General features: G+C 31.9%; 1 protein-coding gene across 3 annotated transcripts; it reads left to right on the forward strand.

Annotated features, from left to right (window-relative positions):
• The first annotated feature begins 6,415 nt into the window (after positions 1–6,415).
• Positions 6,416–12,887, forward strand: LOC25491076 (uncharacterized). 3 transcript variants are annotated; one of them, XM_039831333.1, is made up of 8 exons: positions 6,416–7,450; positions 7,825–8,028; positions 8,903–9,396; positions 9,888–9,991; positions 10,142–10,208; positions 10,288–10,367; positions 11,343–11,507; positions 12,518–12,887. In XM_039831333.1, exons 1-6 carry the CDS (start codon positions 6,496–6,498, stop codon positions 10,324–10,326), a joined length of 1,863 nt encoding a protein of 620 aa, XP_039687267.1. In that variant the 5' UTR covers positions 6,416–6,495; the 3' UTR covers positions 10,327–10,367; positions 11,343–11,507; positions 12,518–12,887. The 3 variants fall into 3 exon arrangements, with proteins under 3 accessions (XP_039687267.1, XP_013460445.1, XP_024635390.1); XM_013604991.3 differs by lacking the exon at positions 12,518–12,887 and adding an exon at positions 12,047–12,452; XM_024779622.2 differs by lacking the exon at positions 12,518–12,887 and adding an exon at positions 12,047–12,452 and having other exon boundaries at positions 11,363–11,507.
• Positions 12,888–14,789: the final 1,902 nt, after the last annotated feature.

Raw genomic sequence — 14,789 nt, forward strand, 5'->3', positions numbered from 1 at the left:
ATCTCTTTCAATTCATTTTCAGTGATGAATTTATTTCCTTTTCTTCCCAATAATTTGTTTCATGCTTATGTTTCTTCTTGATTTTACCTATTTTGATATAAGTTTTACCTAATATTTTATCATATAAACAGCAAAATAAAATGTCCTATGTCTATTTTGTAACAAGTTGACAATATTAGAGTTAATGTGATATTTTTTTATCTTGCGATAAACCGAACCAATCCAAGCCGCATTTCACCAAGAATTTAAACAAATATGTAAGGCTTTTGTGAAGAAAAAAAAAGTATTATGTAAGGCTTTTTAGGCACCATGTATTCTTTCACAAGCCTGATCAAACTCTAAATTATATATATCAAGCTTCAGTAGGTAGCATATATTCTTTCCCAAGCCTCATTAGGCTTTACGTATTATCAAGTCTCTGCAAGATCTGTGCATGGTTTGAACTAGACTCACTAGACGCATTTAACCACCATACCCCTCAACATGAGAGAGTTTACAAATAGGAATAATTCTTATCAAAGATAACTTTTCAAGAGATAATGTAAATTATGTAACGTGAATGGTTTGATACTAATACAAGTTTGAAACTCTCAGTTAGAGAGGATATTCAATAAACAACTTGTACAAGGTATTTGTAACAACGTTTTGTTGAACAAAGCTCCTTCAATGATTTACTATATTCATCAGTCTCGAATTTAACAGTCAGGAAGAAGTTTCTTATATTGCACTGGAGAATAGATCCGTTGAAGAATCGTTGAGAGAAGAATTGATTTGTTGATAAATACCCCAATTTATAAGGATTTATATAAGAAATTCAAAAGGATTTACATAAGAAATTGCAAAAAATTTGAGCAGGAGCCCAGGCAACTGCCCAAGCTCGCCGGGCCTTAGAACTGCCCCTACTTATAGGTGTCACGAACATGTTATGTTCATTATCCAATGTAATCAACATGTAAGAACCAGAAGAACATTGATACTTGATAGACACACTATTTTCTATAATCAATATATGTCAACTGATAATAAGCATTAGATTCAGATGGTCTAATAGATAACGTCGTCTGAAAGAACAAACATGAATGATTTGAAAGACTATGCTCCATATTCTTTGATAGGTTGATCTCATAGATGTTATCAGATTTTGGTGACATGACAATTCTTTTCGAGTTTAATATCACCGTAAGAGTGAAATATGAAGATGTAAATCTGAAAGTAATATAGACTACACTACAAGAAAAGAGATGTTTAGAGTCAGATTCTAGCGTGGCAGCCCTACACCGACGCTATTAGCGTCTGCCTAGAATCGGCCAGACCTACACTATGCCATATATCTCAATGTTGTCGTTATCAAATATGATACACAGCCGTTTAATGTCCTCAACTGTTTCACCTCTATACTTTTCTTGGATCATTGGTTAGTAAGGTATTGTTCTCTTTTTAGGGTTTTTGTCAAAAAAATATTTATCGTTTTGTTTTCTAATTTTCAGGGCTTTTGTTCTATGATTTTTTTTTTTTGTTCACATGAGTTATCAATTACACTCTCACGAACTACCCTTTTACTAATTTCTTAAAGATTGATTTCTTTTTTGGTTTTTAATTTTTACTTTTATTTTGTTCCAACTAGGTGATTTCATTTTCTATCTCTTGTTTATTTTGAACTTTTGTTTGGCTAGAAAGAATATATGAAAATGAAGTTGTTGATTGATTACATAGAATTAGTAGATCCAAAATTTATGGGTATGATTTTAACTATAATTTTCATATTATTTATTGTTCATTATGTTGGATTGTGGTTTACTACACATGTGATTTATTGCAAAATAGGATTGCGGTTTGCTATATGGAACTAGCTAGATTTGCATATTACTTTATGGTTGATTTGACGTGTTATCCTTGTTTATTGGTATTTTGGGCTAAATATCAAATAAAGCATTACGTGCCAAAACTTGTGTCGATTAGGGTCAGCTAGGCCAAATCTATTTGATTTGGTTGACCTTCATAATATTGACTTTAGCGTCAATAACACCGACTCTATTAGATTTGATTGATACTTAGGATGTTATGGAAAATGCTAACCGGTGTCTCTAGGGCACTGGTTAAAGTTACTAAAAAGTAAATTATATAGTAATTATTACATTAAAAATTGTGTAATTAATCCTTAAATAAGTCAACAAAATTTTCTTTTATCGTCATAAATTCCTTTTTTAACCTTGTTAGTGTGGGTTTCAGTCCGACGCTAAAATGATTTGCTTACAAATTACACTTTAAACCCATAAAACATATGATGTAAAATCAGTTATACAGTAGAAACTCTTTAAATTAATACTCGGTAAATTAATAAACTCTCTAAAATAATAAATTTGTCCGGTCCCGACTTGGACCAGTGTAAAAAATTGAATAATTCGATAAAATAATAAGATAATAATTTTTTGGGAGATCCCTTTATAATTTTCGGTCCCAAAAAAATCATAAATTAATAATTCATAGAAACTGAAAAAAAAAATATTACACTTTGTTGAAATATGATTCAATAGTTGTTTGTTTTCCTTTAAAGTTCAAGTCTGTTTGAGGGTACAAGAGTTTCATTGTATCTCTTGCCTTCTGCAAAATTAATTCTCCTGTAATATTCACACGTTCTTGATGCTGTAGAAACCACTCATAAACAACCTTCTCCATGTCAGGATATTTTGCTGGTTTGTGTCTTTTGATCTCCGCTCTTCCCTTTTCTATTTCAACAGAGAGATAGTCATTTGACCGCTTAAGTGTGTTTGATATTGTTCCTTGACTAACTTTCAACTGAAATTTTCCCTCAAGCCATCTCTGCAAGTCTTTTTGTGTGCTTGCAGGATTATCTCTCTTGTACTCGCACAACTCCTTACGTATTTGATCTGACATAGTTGATTTTGCAACACCTTTTAGATGAGAAGCCATCTCGTGAGTGAGATATGGTTTGAATACTTTTAACACATTCATGTAATTTATATATGCCAAACTTGCTTAAGAATACATTGAACATTCCACTTGTTTACATTTACTATACACTTCAAAAGTCAAAAGTCATATTTCCAATGGATATGAATACAATATTTATTAATTTACATTGAGTCCCAAGATTTGGTGCAACGTAATTCCAAGAGACGTAGACTAATTTGCCTTTTTGTTTGGTATGTACAGTATAATTACTTAAAAACTCTTTAAATTAATAATTATTAATTTATCGATAAATTAATAACTCTCTAAATTAATAAATTTCTCCGATCCCAACATTATTAATTTATAGAGTTTCTATTGTATCTAAAACATATGATTTGCTTACAAATTAAAAGGTGACACATGTTACATTCTAACTGGTTTACATATTAAAATGTGACGGTGTGTAATCTACAATTCAACTACAAAAGACATATGACAATTGGTTTAACTCTGATTGGTTGATAACTAAAACAAATGAGTAATGACTCACTTTGATTGGTTAAAAATCAAAACAATGTTGATATAAAAATAACGTCGTTAAACAAATGTTCATTTACATATTATGATTTTTTATTTTTTTATTTTTTTACATTTATGCTAATTTTATGGATATGATTTTACCTATAATTTCCTTCTATACCATAATATTTTTATAAAGATATGTAATTTATTATAAGTCTTTGCAAAACCAGTAAATAGAAGGAAGGAAACAGTACCCCTTTCCCCCTCAAAAAAAAAGTAAGAAAAGAGAAGTGTAACATAATAGAGCTTTGCTATATGTAGCGAAGCCAAATTCACAAATAACCCACGAAAGCACTAGAACCGTAAGATCTGCGTTTTGGCACAATGCATGAGTGGTTGGCTAAATACATGGGGGTGTGAATAATAACTAGGCTTGAATACAGTACACGTCATGGTGTTGTCGCGAGAAAACTTTTCGCTATACATAGCTTTTTCCTTTCGAAATAGATTTGAAATACTTAATTATATAAAGTAAATGATTCTAGTCGATGTTGTTAACAATGGAGATTAATATAGAAAGAGAGAAAACGGGAAGAGAATATCAGTAAGAAATTAGGGTTCCAGTAATGCAAATAGTAAAAGCTCTGAATGCAAGAGTTTCAATGATAATTTATACTACCTCCGTCCCTAATTATAGGAGCTTTTTGCAAAAATTACGGAGATTAAAAAAGTTGGTTGTAGCATTAAATTTGTATGTAATTACTATTGTTTTTACAATTTTATCCTTAAGAGAGAGAGTTAATTTATGTTTTCAACATAATATTTATTGTTGATTGAAGAAAAAGATGCAAAATAAATAAGGGTATCTTAGTAAAGAAATAATTAATGTACTTGAAAATACCAAAAGGGTCTTATAAAAAGAGACAAAAAAATTTCTCAAAAGGATCTTATAATTAGGGACGGAGGTAGTAGTAAAGAATTAAAAGACTAGAACACCCTTAGCTTATAATAATAAAATGTCCAAAAACATATTATCTAACATCTCCCTTTAAACTCACAATGCATTAGCAGGAAGTATCACAAGTTTTCTAGCAAGAAAGAAAAATGTTTAATGGAATATGTTTAGAGAAATGATATTTGTACAATCATTTTGCAATAATTTTTGGACAACTTTATCTCTCATGCTCACATTATGTTTTTATTCTCTCTCTTTCTTTTTCTCTTTCTGTTATTTTTAATCAATAGAAATAGAGGAAAATAAAGTTGTCATGAAAGTTGTCAACAATAGTTGTTCATATATCATTGCTCATATGTTTATGTGAACAAGTTGGCAATTTATGCAAGGAGGGAAAAACAATCAACAACGTAATTGTGACATAGACAAGAGTCACTACAAAGGTATTAGAGTTGGAAAAATTTTATGAACATTTGGTTGCCTTGGTGCGGATGTTTACGAATAAAGAGGTGGAAGAAAGTGTTGCAAGAGTTTGGTAAGATTTTAAATTAACTTTGTGAAGTGGTGTTGTTTTGTCTTCAAGAAATATCTTTTGTTCTTCCTTCCTTGCACTTTACTTTATTACTGTGGTTAATTGTGTGAAAGTATTTGTTGTTACATTGTCTTGACATTGCATTCGACATTCTTGATATCTTGACATCGTATACGACATCTGTCCCCTACGTGCCATAATTTCACTATTGCATTTCCTGAAGAACTTTGTGGCTTTATATAAAAGCAGTGGAGGGAAATGGGTTGGCAAAGGTGGAAAGAATCCATCAACAAAATTTAGATAGATATTGTCTTTTATCTGATGATGAAATTATAATTAATTGTGTTAATGATTTTTATTGGTATGTGTTTGTCAGGGGTGGTGGTTTTATTTCTTTGGAGAATTTTCCATTACACTTTTACTGTTTATACAAAATTATGTTTAAATTAGCATATGACGAATTTGAAGTAGTTTTCAACACTTTTGCTGTTCATGTAGAAAACAAAAAGAATTTTAAGTAGTTTTCAACACTTTTGCATGACGACCTTTGAGGCTACGTTGAATACAGATGAAACTTCATTTCAAACATGAAAATGTAATAAAGTACATTTATACATAGGCAAATTCTATGGTACACTCAAAAATTTGAGTGTATTGGTACACCCAATCAACAAATTAATAGTTAAATGTGTTATTTTTTGAAGAGAAAAATTGTTTTCCATCACCTATAATTATAATAATTAAATCTTATTAACCAAAAACGTTTACGAAATAAAATTTAATTTTTCTGAGTTTTTAGTACTCATAATAGAGAATTTAGATTAATTTTTACAATAAAATGTAAAAAAAAAATTAGTATGATTTTTATAAACAATGAAATGACATTTTTTTCTTATGAAATGACATTTTCTAAAATATAAATATCAACAAATATCTCTTTATTCCATAAAAATAATAGTTAATTTAAAGATTTTTGAAATAGGAGTACCAATACACCTTAATTTGCGGGTGTACCGTAGAAGTTCCCTTAAACATATTCTTTTTATTTTTAGCATTTATTTGACAATATTAAGTATCAATTTGATAGTTAAGATAAATAATTCATGGATCAAAGACCATCTTAATTTTTAGTGACATAATTCAAAAACTATCTAAATTTATATTGAATAATTTTGGGATCAATTTGACAATGTAAACATTTATAATGACTTTCATTTTAAAAATAGTCCAATTTTTGTTTTAATAATTTTCGATCAATTCCGTCCTTAAATACGTGCATTTGAGTTGTCAATTCACGTCAGCACTTAACATCACACGTCAACAATGACACTTGACAGTAGGACAAAATCGATCAATATTTATAAAATTCAAGAGTATTTTAACTATTTCGAATAATTTGAGGATAAAATTGACCGACATGTATAAATTAAACGACGAAAAAGATAATCACTTCATAAAAAAAATAAAAAATAAAAACTAGAATAGGAGTTCTTAGATTCAAAACTTCATTCCAAAACATGAGATCAATGTTACAAACAACAAAACCCCCAAAATCTTCGATGAAACACAAAAAATGAACGAAAACATCTCAAACTGGATAATGGAATTCCTCCTCCGTAACACCACCGTACCCGATCCCCTAATTCAAAAAACCCTAACCCTACTTCCACTCTCCGGCGCCGATTCGCGTCTCAAAAAAACCCTCCTCCTCCGCGTACTTCAAACCCACATCCTCAACGCTTCAATCTCCGAAGCCTCTCTCCAAATCCTCGAACATTTGGAAGAGATTTACCGCGACGACGGAGTTTCTATCTCGAATGCGTTTCAGAGTGCTTACTGTGCTGTTGCGGTGGAATGTACGGTGAAGTATTTGATTAATTCGCCGGAGGATCCGTCTGGTGAGTATTTTTCGGCGGTGAGGAGGATTTGGAGGGGAAGGAGAGGGAGTGGGTTGGTGTCGGATGGGTTTGTGCAGTGGGGGGAAGAGATTGAAGGTGCGCTTTGGGATGTTAGGGTTGCGGAGAGGTTGGTGGGGTTGAATACGAGGAGAGATGCGGTTATTGAAGTGAAGAGGTTTTTGAAGGAAGCGTGGGGGAGTATGGGGGATTCGTTTCTTGATTTGATTGCGATGGTTTCGAAGGGGAATGGTTTGTGTCCGGGAGGTGTTTGTGAAAATGCTGCTGAGGGGAGTAGAAGGTTGTTAGAAGGTTTGGGGAAAGCGAAAGCGAATGATGATGATGTAGCAATGGGTGAAAATCATGGTAATCGGCAATTGGAAGAGAATGGCTTGGGTGGTGGAATGTCGAGGAGGCGTAATGGGAGGTTAGAAGGTTTGGGGAAAGAGAAAATGAATGATGATGAGAATGATAATGTGAATGATATTGTTGATGATAGTGATGATAATGACGATGAGACAATGATGGGTGAAAATCATGGCAATGAGGAGTTGGAAGAGAGAGTTGGTACTTCTGTTGATGCGAATCAGGAAGTGGAACAAAGAGCTGGTACATCTAGAATGGGAGATAAAGGTGTGTTTTTTATTTATTATTTGTTTAAATCACTTCAAAACTAATGTTTGAGAGTTGAAAAGTTTGGATTTTCTGTTAAATGTTAGTGTTTGCTGTGTAAGGTTTGATGGCAATGATTTACATTATAATTATCGGTAAACAATAGTGTGTATTTGAAGGGTTTGAGTAGCTGCATAAGTGGTGAGAGTAGCATTTTAATCATTAAATTAAACTAGGTATGGATTTTTATGATGCAAAATGAGTCTCTCTTGTGTGTTTTATAAGGGTATCTTTGTTTTTGCTTGCCAAAAATTTCTCAGTATATGCGCGATTTATTCATTAGTCATTGTTTAAGTAAGGATATTAGAATTTTTATAAGGGTTTGCCTCCTGAAGGTGTTTGTGAAATTGCTGAAGAGGGTGAAGATTTAAGGAAGCGTGATGGGAGGTTAGAAGGTTTGGGAAAGGAGAAAATGAATGATGATGGTGACGATGTGAATGATAATGTTGATGGTGACGATGGTGTAGAATTGATGGATGGAAATCGTGGCAATGAACAATTGGAAGCGAGAGTTCGCACTTCTGGAATGAGAGATAAAGGTCTGTTTTTTATTTAATTTTTTGTTTCAATTTCCTCAAAATAATACTTGGAGATTTTAAAAGTTTAGAATTTCTGTAAAATTTGAGTGTCTTTGTAAGTTTTGATGATAATGATTTAAATTGTTATTATTGGTAGTAAATTTAAATTGTTATTTTTGTAAGTTTGGATTTAAATTTCTGTAAAATTTGAGTGTATTTGAAATCCTAAAGGTTTAAGTAATTGCATAAGTGGTTAGAGTAGCATTTTAATCATGAATCTCGCTATATGGATTTTTGTGCTGCATAATCTGAGTTTCTCTTGTGTGTTTTATAAGGTTTTCTTTGTTTTAATTGCAACCATGTTCTCGATATATGCACTATTTATTCAATAGTCATTGTTTAAGTGGATATGGGTAATTTTAGTGCTTGAGAAATTATACTTTCGTCACACACTTTCCCTCAAAGAAAATAGATCTGTCATTTGATTGTTTTGGGTTATAAAATTTTAATCTTCAATGGCCACACAGTATCTCCTTACTTTGTTTGTGTTACCTTTTAAGGTTTTGTTACTACCAATTAAAACTACGGAGTTTTTTTCCTTCTTATTCCCTACTCATTGCAAGACTGTTGCCACATGATATCAATGTCATGTTTAGACAAACATTTTTATGTTTGTTGGAAAGAATTGTTCAATCTTTATTCAAAACAAGTTTAGATAACACACAAGTTTATGATACTTCTCAACAATTGATATGCCTACGCCTATTTGATTATTATTTACATTCTTTTAACTATATCTGTTTCTCCAATAGAAATTCTTATGATTCTTCTCAACAATTGATCGCCGATTTGATTATTATTTACATTCTTTTAACTATATCTGTTTCTCCAATAGAAATTCGGAAAGACAATGGTCAGCTCAAACGCAAGCACTCTGCACTACAAACAAGACACAGGGGAGTTAAACTCTCTGGTGATGAGGAAGCGAGGCCGATAAATTTTTCGACTAAATATGAAAATCTGCGTAGTGCTGATGTGAAGAAACTTCGGGAGTCCCTTAAATCAAGTTCTTTGGAGCTAAAAGCATTGGTCAAAGATCCTCTTCCTGATGCATTGCACACATCTGAAGCCGTAAGATCCAAATTGGCTACAAAAGATATAAATCGCAGGCCAGCCAGTGAAAAGCAGAGTGAACATGTAGATGTACGAGATTCAGATGCATGCAAGACTATTGTACCATATCAGCCTAATGATGCCAATTTTGCCAAGGAGCCTTCTGTTCCTTGTAGTAGTGATCGCCCTAACTGTAGTAATGGTAGTCGCCCCAACTATAGTAATGATCGTCGCCCGAACTTAATGCGACGGGCAAGTTATGCTCAAACATACGAGGTAATAACCTATGTAATTATCTGTTCTAATCTGGGGGTGGATTACTTATTATATTCATATGTTCTCACTAAGGGCCTAAAGGTTGCTGTCTTGTAAAAGATATATTTTTGATGATGCTTGCTGTCTCTTGGAGGAAGTTCTTCTTTCAAAAGATTTCCCACCACTGTTTTAAATACTGCTGCCATTACTAAAATTACGAACCATTACACAAAATTGGCGTTGATGCAGTAGTGACTGACTGCACTTGTGTGCGGATATGAAAGCTGCCATAAATGCAATGTGTTGAATCATGGTCTTAAAATATGCCACCAGTGGCCTGTGGATTCTGCAGATGTTCACCCTCAACTGTTGTTTTTTATTATCATTTAGATGGTTAAGAGTCTCTTGTGTTTGGTGGTTTCTTTTGGTTGTTGTGGTGTTCACTAAGTTTGTACTTGTATATGTGCTTTCTATTGGGCATTGGCATATTAGTTATTTCCTTCTTTTTGCAGTGGGATGATTCAATAGAGAACTTACCGCAACAAAGTCTGCCAAGAAGGAAGAAAAGGAAATGGACTTCCTTGGAAGAAGAGACGCTAAGGGCTGGTGTAAGAATGTATGTTTTTTTTTTTAAAACTAGTCAAACCATAGATTTTCTAGTGAGCTATCATGGATGCAAGTTATACTTGAAGTGGAAAGTTAATGAACTTGTTGCCAGTTTCATATATTATGATTTCATGTTTCATTCACTATATTTCTTATGCAGGTTTGGAGAAGGAAACTGGAGGACAATCCTAGACTTTTACAGCACCATATTTGAATATAGAAATGGAGTATGTAATCTATGCACAAAAGACTGTTATTTCTTTCTGAACTTGTGCTGTTAATAACACTTCAATTTTACTATTTAAGGTTGATCTGAAGGACAAGTGGAGAAATATGATGCGGTGACACGAGTTATTTAAACATCCCTGTGTATATATCCTAGGAAGGTATTGTTTTCTTGCATCTGTCCTTTCAAATTGCATTTCTAATGTTTATGGATAATTTGGGTTGATAATTTAGCAACAATTGCTGTTTCATTCTTGCCTGATTATTTCTTTTTTAAACGAAGAGGGGTAGAGGACTATCTTTAGTTTTGAAACTCACCTTGTGAACTGAAAAGAAAAAATAGGGCTCAATATTCGACTTTTTATAGCGAGACAATTGTGATCTGAAAAAATTCAGTACATTGGTAAATTAGCATATATTTAATTAATATTTAATTCTTTACTCTCAAATATCAATCTCTAAGAACAACTATATCTTGAGCTGTTTTCATAAATTATCTCAAAATTCTCACAAATCTTATGGCACTAGATAAGTTCAAATAAGCCAATCCAATCCAATCAGGGCATAATTTTTAGTGAAGTTGAACCACCTAAGTTTGATATTTGAGATTAACGCATTAAATATGCATTATATGTGTGCTAATTTAGCAATGTATTCCCTCCTGAATGAAATATAAGCAAAAACGGTGTTTGAAAAGTTGATGTACTAGTTTAAAAATTAGGATTAGATACATCAACTTTTCAGATACCCTTTTTGTTTATATTTCAGGACTATATTTTAGAAACGGTGTTTGAAAACTAGATATATTTTAGTAAAGCTGAACTTGACGATGTTTCAAGGAGTCAAATATATTTATAATTAAATATACTAGCAATGTCTTTTTCAATGTAAACAAATGAATTATTTGCAATAAATGCATCATCTATTTTTGTTTGAGACTTGTCTTGAAAATTTGTATTGCTGAAAAAGCTTTCTCTATAGTTGTTGTAGAGATTGAAAGTGTCAAAATAAGACAATAAAATTTATCAATCAAGTTATAATTGACTTTCTTGGGTTCGTGCTTCATTGCATATTTACAGTGTATTTCTGTCTGCAAAATTTTGTCATACATTAGATAATGATAATTTTGATAGCAGGTTCTATCTACGGAATGCAGTTTTGTGGAGTACTATCCAACTAATGCAGATAGTGAGGTGTGAGGTCCAACTGGCAACCCTAAGTCCATGTTAGAACCCACTCAAACCACTTCTCTTTTACATCTGCATTCTTGTGTCAAGGGCTCAGGGCACATCTTAACTAAGGTTAGACTGGCTCTGTTTGGATTATGCATATTGTAAACATATATCTGAAGTTTTATGGCTGTTAGATGAATACCTTTTCCGAAACTAGTTTATAATAATTCAGTGGAATATAAGTTTTCTTGTTGTGATGTGCAACTTATACTGCACTCCTGCATCTTAAAATCTCAATACCAGTATTTTTTATCTTGCTGAAAAATCTATTATGGCCTACTTGCCACTTAATCATTCCATGTAGAGCTTTATAGCATGTTAGTCTGTCACAAAAACAGAAGACAATTATGACTGGTTGAGATTACTTGTTGTGCATGAAATTTTCGTGGCAAGTTTAGGTTTTATTAATAGTTTTACTTGCATACATTTTAGTTGCTGATATCTGTGAAATTTACCCATACAAATTGATGCATTGTATATAATTACAAACATAACCTGGTTTTGTAGTTCCTAACTGCTGAACAAATTGAGTAGTATTTTACTGGTGGTGGGGAGGAAGTGCTGAATCTTGCCAGAAAAGGTATACTAACTTGCTTTATAAATTTCAGGTTTATCTTTTTGCGAATATGGGCAACTTGAAAGGGAAAAAGATCCTACCAACTTTGAGATCTGAATTGTACTACTAAACAGTATACACAAATGAAGCTATTTGACGCTGCCTTTTGTTTTTCATGTAAATGTACATGTTTAATCTGATATTTTCTTTATTTTTTAGCCATATAGGGTATTGCTAATCAACATAATCATTCTGAAAAATATATGTGCAACTTTGTATATTTGAACCGTTCTTATTTTGGGAACGCTGTTGGCCTGACTGTCTCTTCTAACATGAGTTGGGCGATTGAAACTTAGGGCTGCCAAATACTCATTGAAAAGAAAATGTGAACAAAACCTGTTAGTAATCTTGTGTCAATAAATGTACTTGTGTATATAGATTCAAACTTGTTTTTTTTCCTTGTGGTATTCTCTCATTCAATTTATTTTGCGCTTTTTATTGTTTTACACTGCACATTTCGAAGACTTTTGTGCTTCTATCATAGCCCGTCAGTTCAAAGCATGTGCCAGATTACTCTTCATTTTCTCTAGAATCAAATTCCCTTCGTGGTTGCTCGTCCTGGGGGATTCATTGCAGAATGATGAACATTTCTCTAAATCGAACCATTTTTTGTGCTATTGTAATTGTTTGTGCTATGTAAGGGTTTAACCAATACATTCAAGTTGTTCTGTGCTTAGACGGTCTTGTGCTGATTAGTTCATACATCAGTGCATAACATAAACCTAAGCTACATAAATTGTTGCCACCATAATCTCTTGGTTTGTTCCAATCAAATTTATATGCGAACAATGCTTCTACATGGTGGCATATATTGTTATTCGTTTTACATCTCATTCACAAAATCATTTTAAAACCCCATTTTAGTTATTTGAATTTGAAATGTATTTTGTATTTCCGTGTATACTATAGATATAGTTTTACACCCGACCAATGTGGCCTTGAAGTCTTTATGCTTGTTCACCAAAAAAATCAAATACAACATATAAAATTGTATAGATATATTTGTCACTTAATTTTACTTGAATATAATAAAATTATGAAATATAATAAACGAATTGGTCTTTTTAAGTATTACTAATAACCATGTATATTAATGTATTAATATCTGAAAACTTGTTGGTCATGTTTGAATATAAGCTTTTTTAAATCGTTCAAAACATCAATGATGACTGCCAGGAGAACCTCACTGTCCTTACCATGACTTTATTGATATTTGTTGGACAAAAACAAGAGGAAACAAATGTGTTAGAATGAGTAAATAGTCAATTTCTCCTCTGAAATTGTAGGTTTTGTCAATTATCCCTTGAAATTAACAAAATTTCAATTACCCTCCCTGAAATTGCATAACGTTAATCAATTTACCCCCTCCGTTAAATTTTTCTGATAACTGTTTACGGTTATGATCAAATGCCACTTTGAAATTTTGCACTTATGTGCAAAATGTCTTCTAAACTTGATTTTTTTTTTCTTTTTATCCCTGACTCAAGATATTAAAGGCAAACAAATTAACAATTATTGATCATATAAATATGTATGGAATGTATGTTTATGCAGCTATTGGTCATATAAATCTTTATGGGAGGTATGTTACTCTCATGTGTTTTAAATATATACATATATAGAAGACTTTTTTTTACGCAAGTTGGTAATTATGTTAGAGTATGCAATCAAAAAGTACACAAGTCTTTGATAATTGTGTGTCCGTAAAGAAAATTCATAGGTTAATATATGCAGAAGGAAGAAGAAACAAGACTTAGGTTTGTGAATTTGCAACTTAATTAATGATATAATTTTTATAATGCAGGAAATGTCATATCTATTAGCCGCAACATATTAAATAGATTATGTCATAGGTCTTCTGCATGAAGCTGATAGATCACATTGTACTACAAAGTTATGTGATAGATATCAATTTTCAGCTGCTATGGCATTCTTGTCTTGGTTTATTTCAATAGCTTGATATTTTTTTAATGTTTGGTTTTTAGTTTTACCTTCTTTGTAAAAAAATTATTTTGCTCCTTATTGATAAATATGAAATATGAATGAAAAGGCTGCACATGATAAAACCATGATTTCTTTGACATATATTCATTCATTTTCTTATGGATAGAATTTTTATGACAATAGGTACAATATACTACTTGAAGATTTAAATGTATGATTTTTGGTAAGAAAAAAATGTAAATTTTTAAATTTAGGGGGCATTTTGCACATAAGTGCAAAATTTCAGGGGGGTATTTGATCATAATCGTAAACTGTTAATAGAAAAATTTGACGGAGGGGTAAATTGATTAACGTTATGCAATTTCAAGGAGGTAATTGAAGTTTTGTTAATTTCGGGAGTAATTGACGAAACTTACAATTTCAGAGGGAAAATTGACTATTTACTCTTTTACTATTTGTCAAACTTTATTATGTGTCATCAAAATAACTTAAAATCCAATACGATACACACTTCAAACTTAAAAGATTTATTTGTGATATGGGGTAAAGGATCTATCTTTTACAAACGTCAAACTTAAAACCTCGTAATTTAGGCTTAATATTACCATCTTAAATGTCAAAACAATGACTCCGTGATTGGAGGAGGCCAACATTAGCTCTCATTGTAATTTCATATGATTTTCAAATAAGCAAAACTAATACTATGTCATGTCCAGCTTAATTTCAAATTGTTATCATTATCTATAATATTTCTACGACTTGTGGGATGAATCACTAAACTTGACTATATG

This window comes from Medicago truncatula, chromosome 3, assembly GCF_003473485.1.
Source record: "Medicago truncatula cultivar Jemalong A17 chromosome 3, MtrunA17r5.0-ANR, whole genome shotgun sequence".
Lineage (NCBI taxonomy): Eukaryota > Viridiplantae > Streptophyta > Magnoliopsida > Fabales > Fabaceae > Medicago > Medicago truncatula.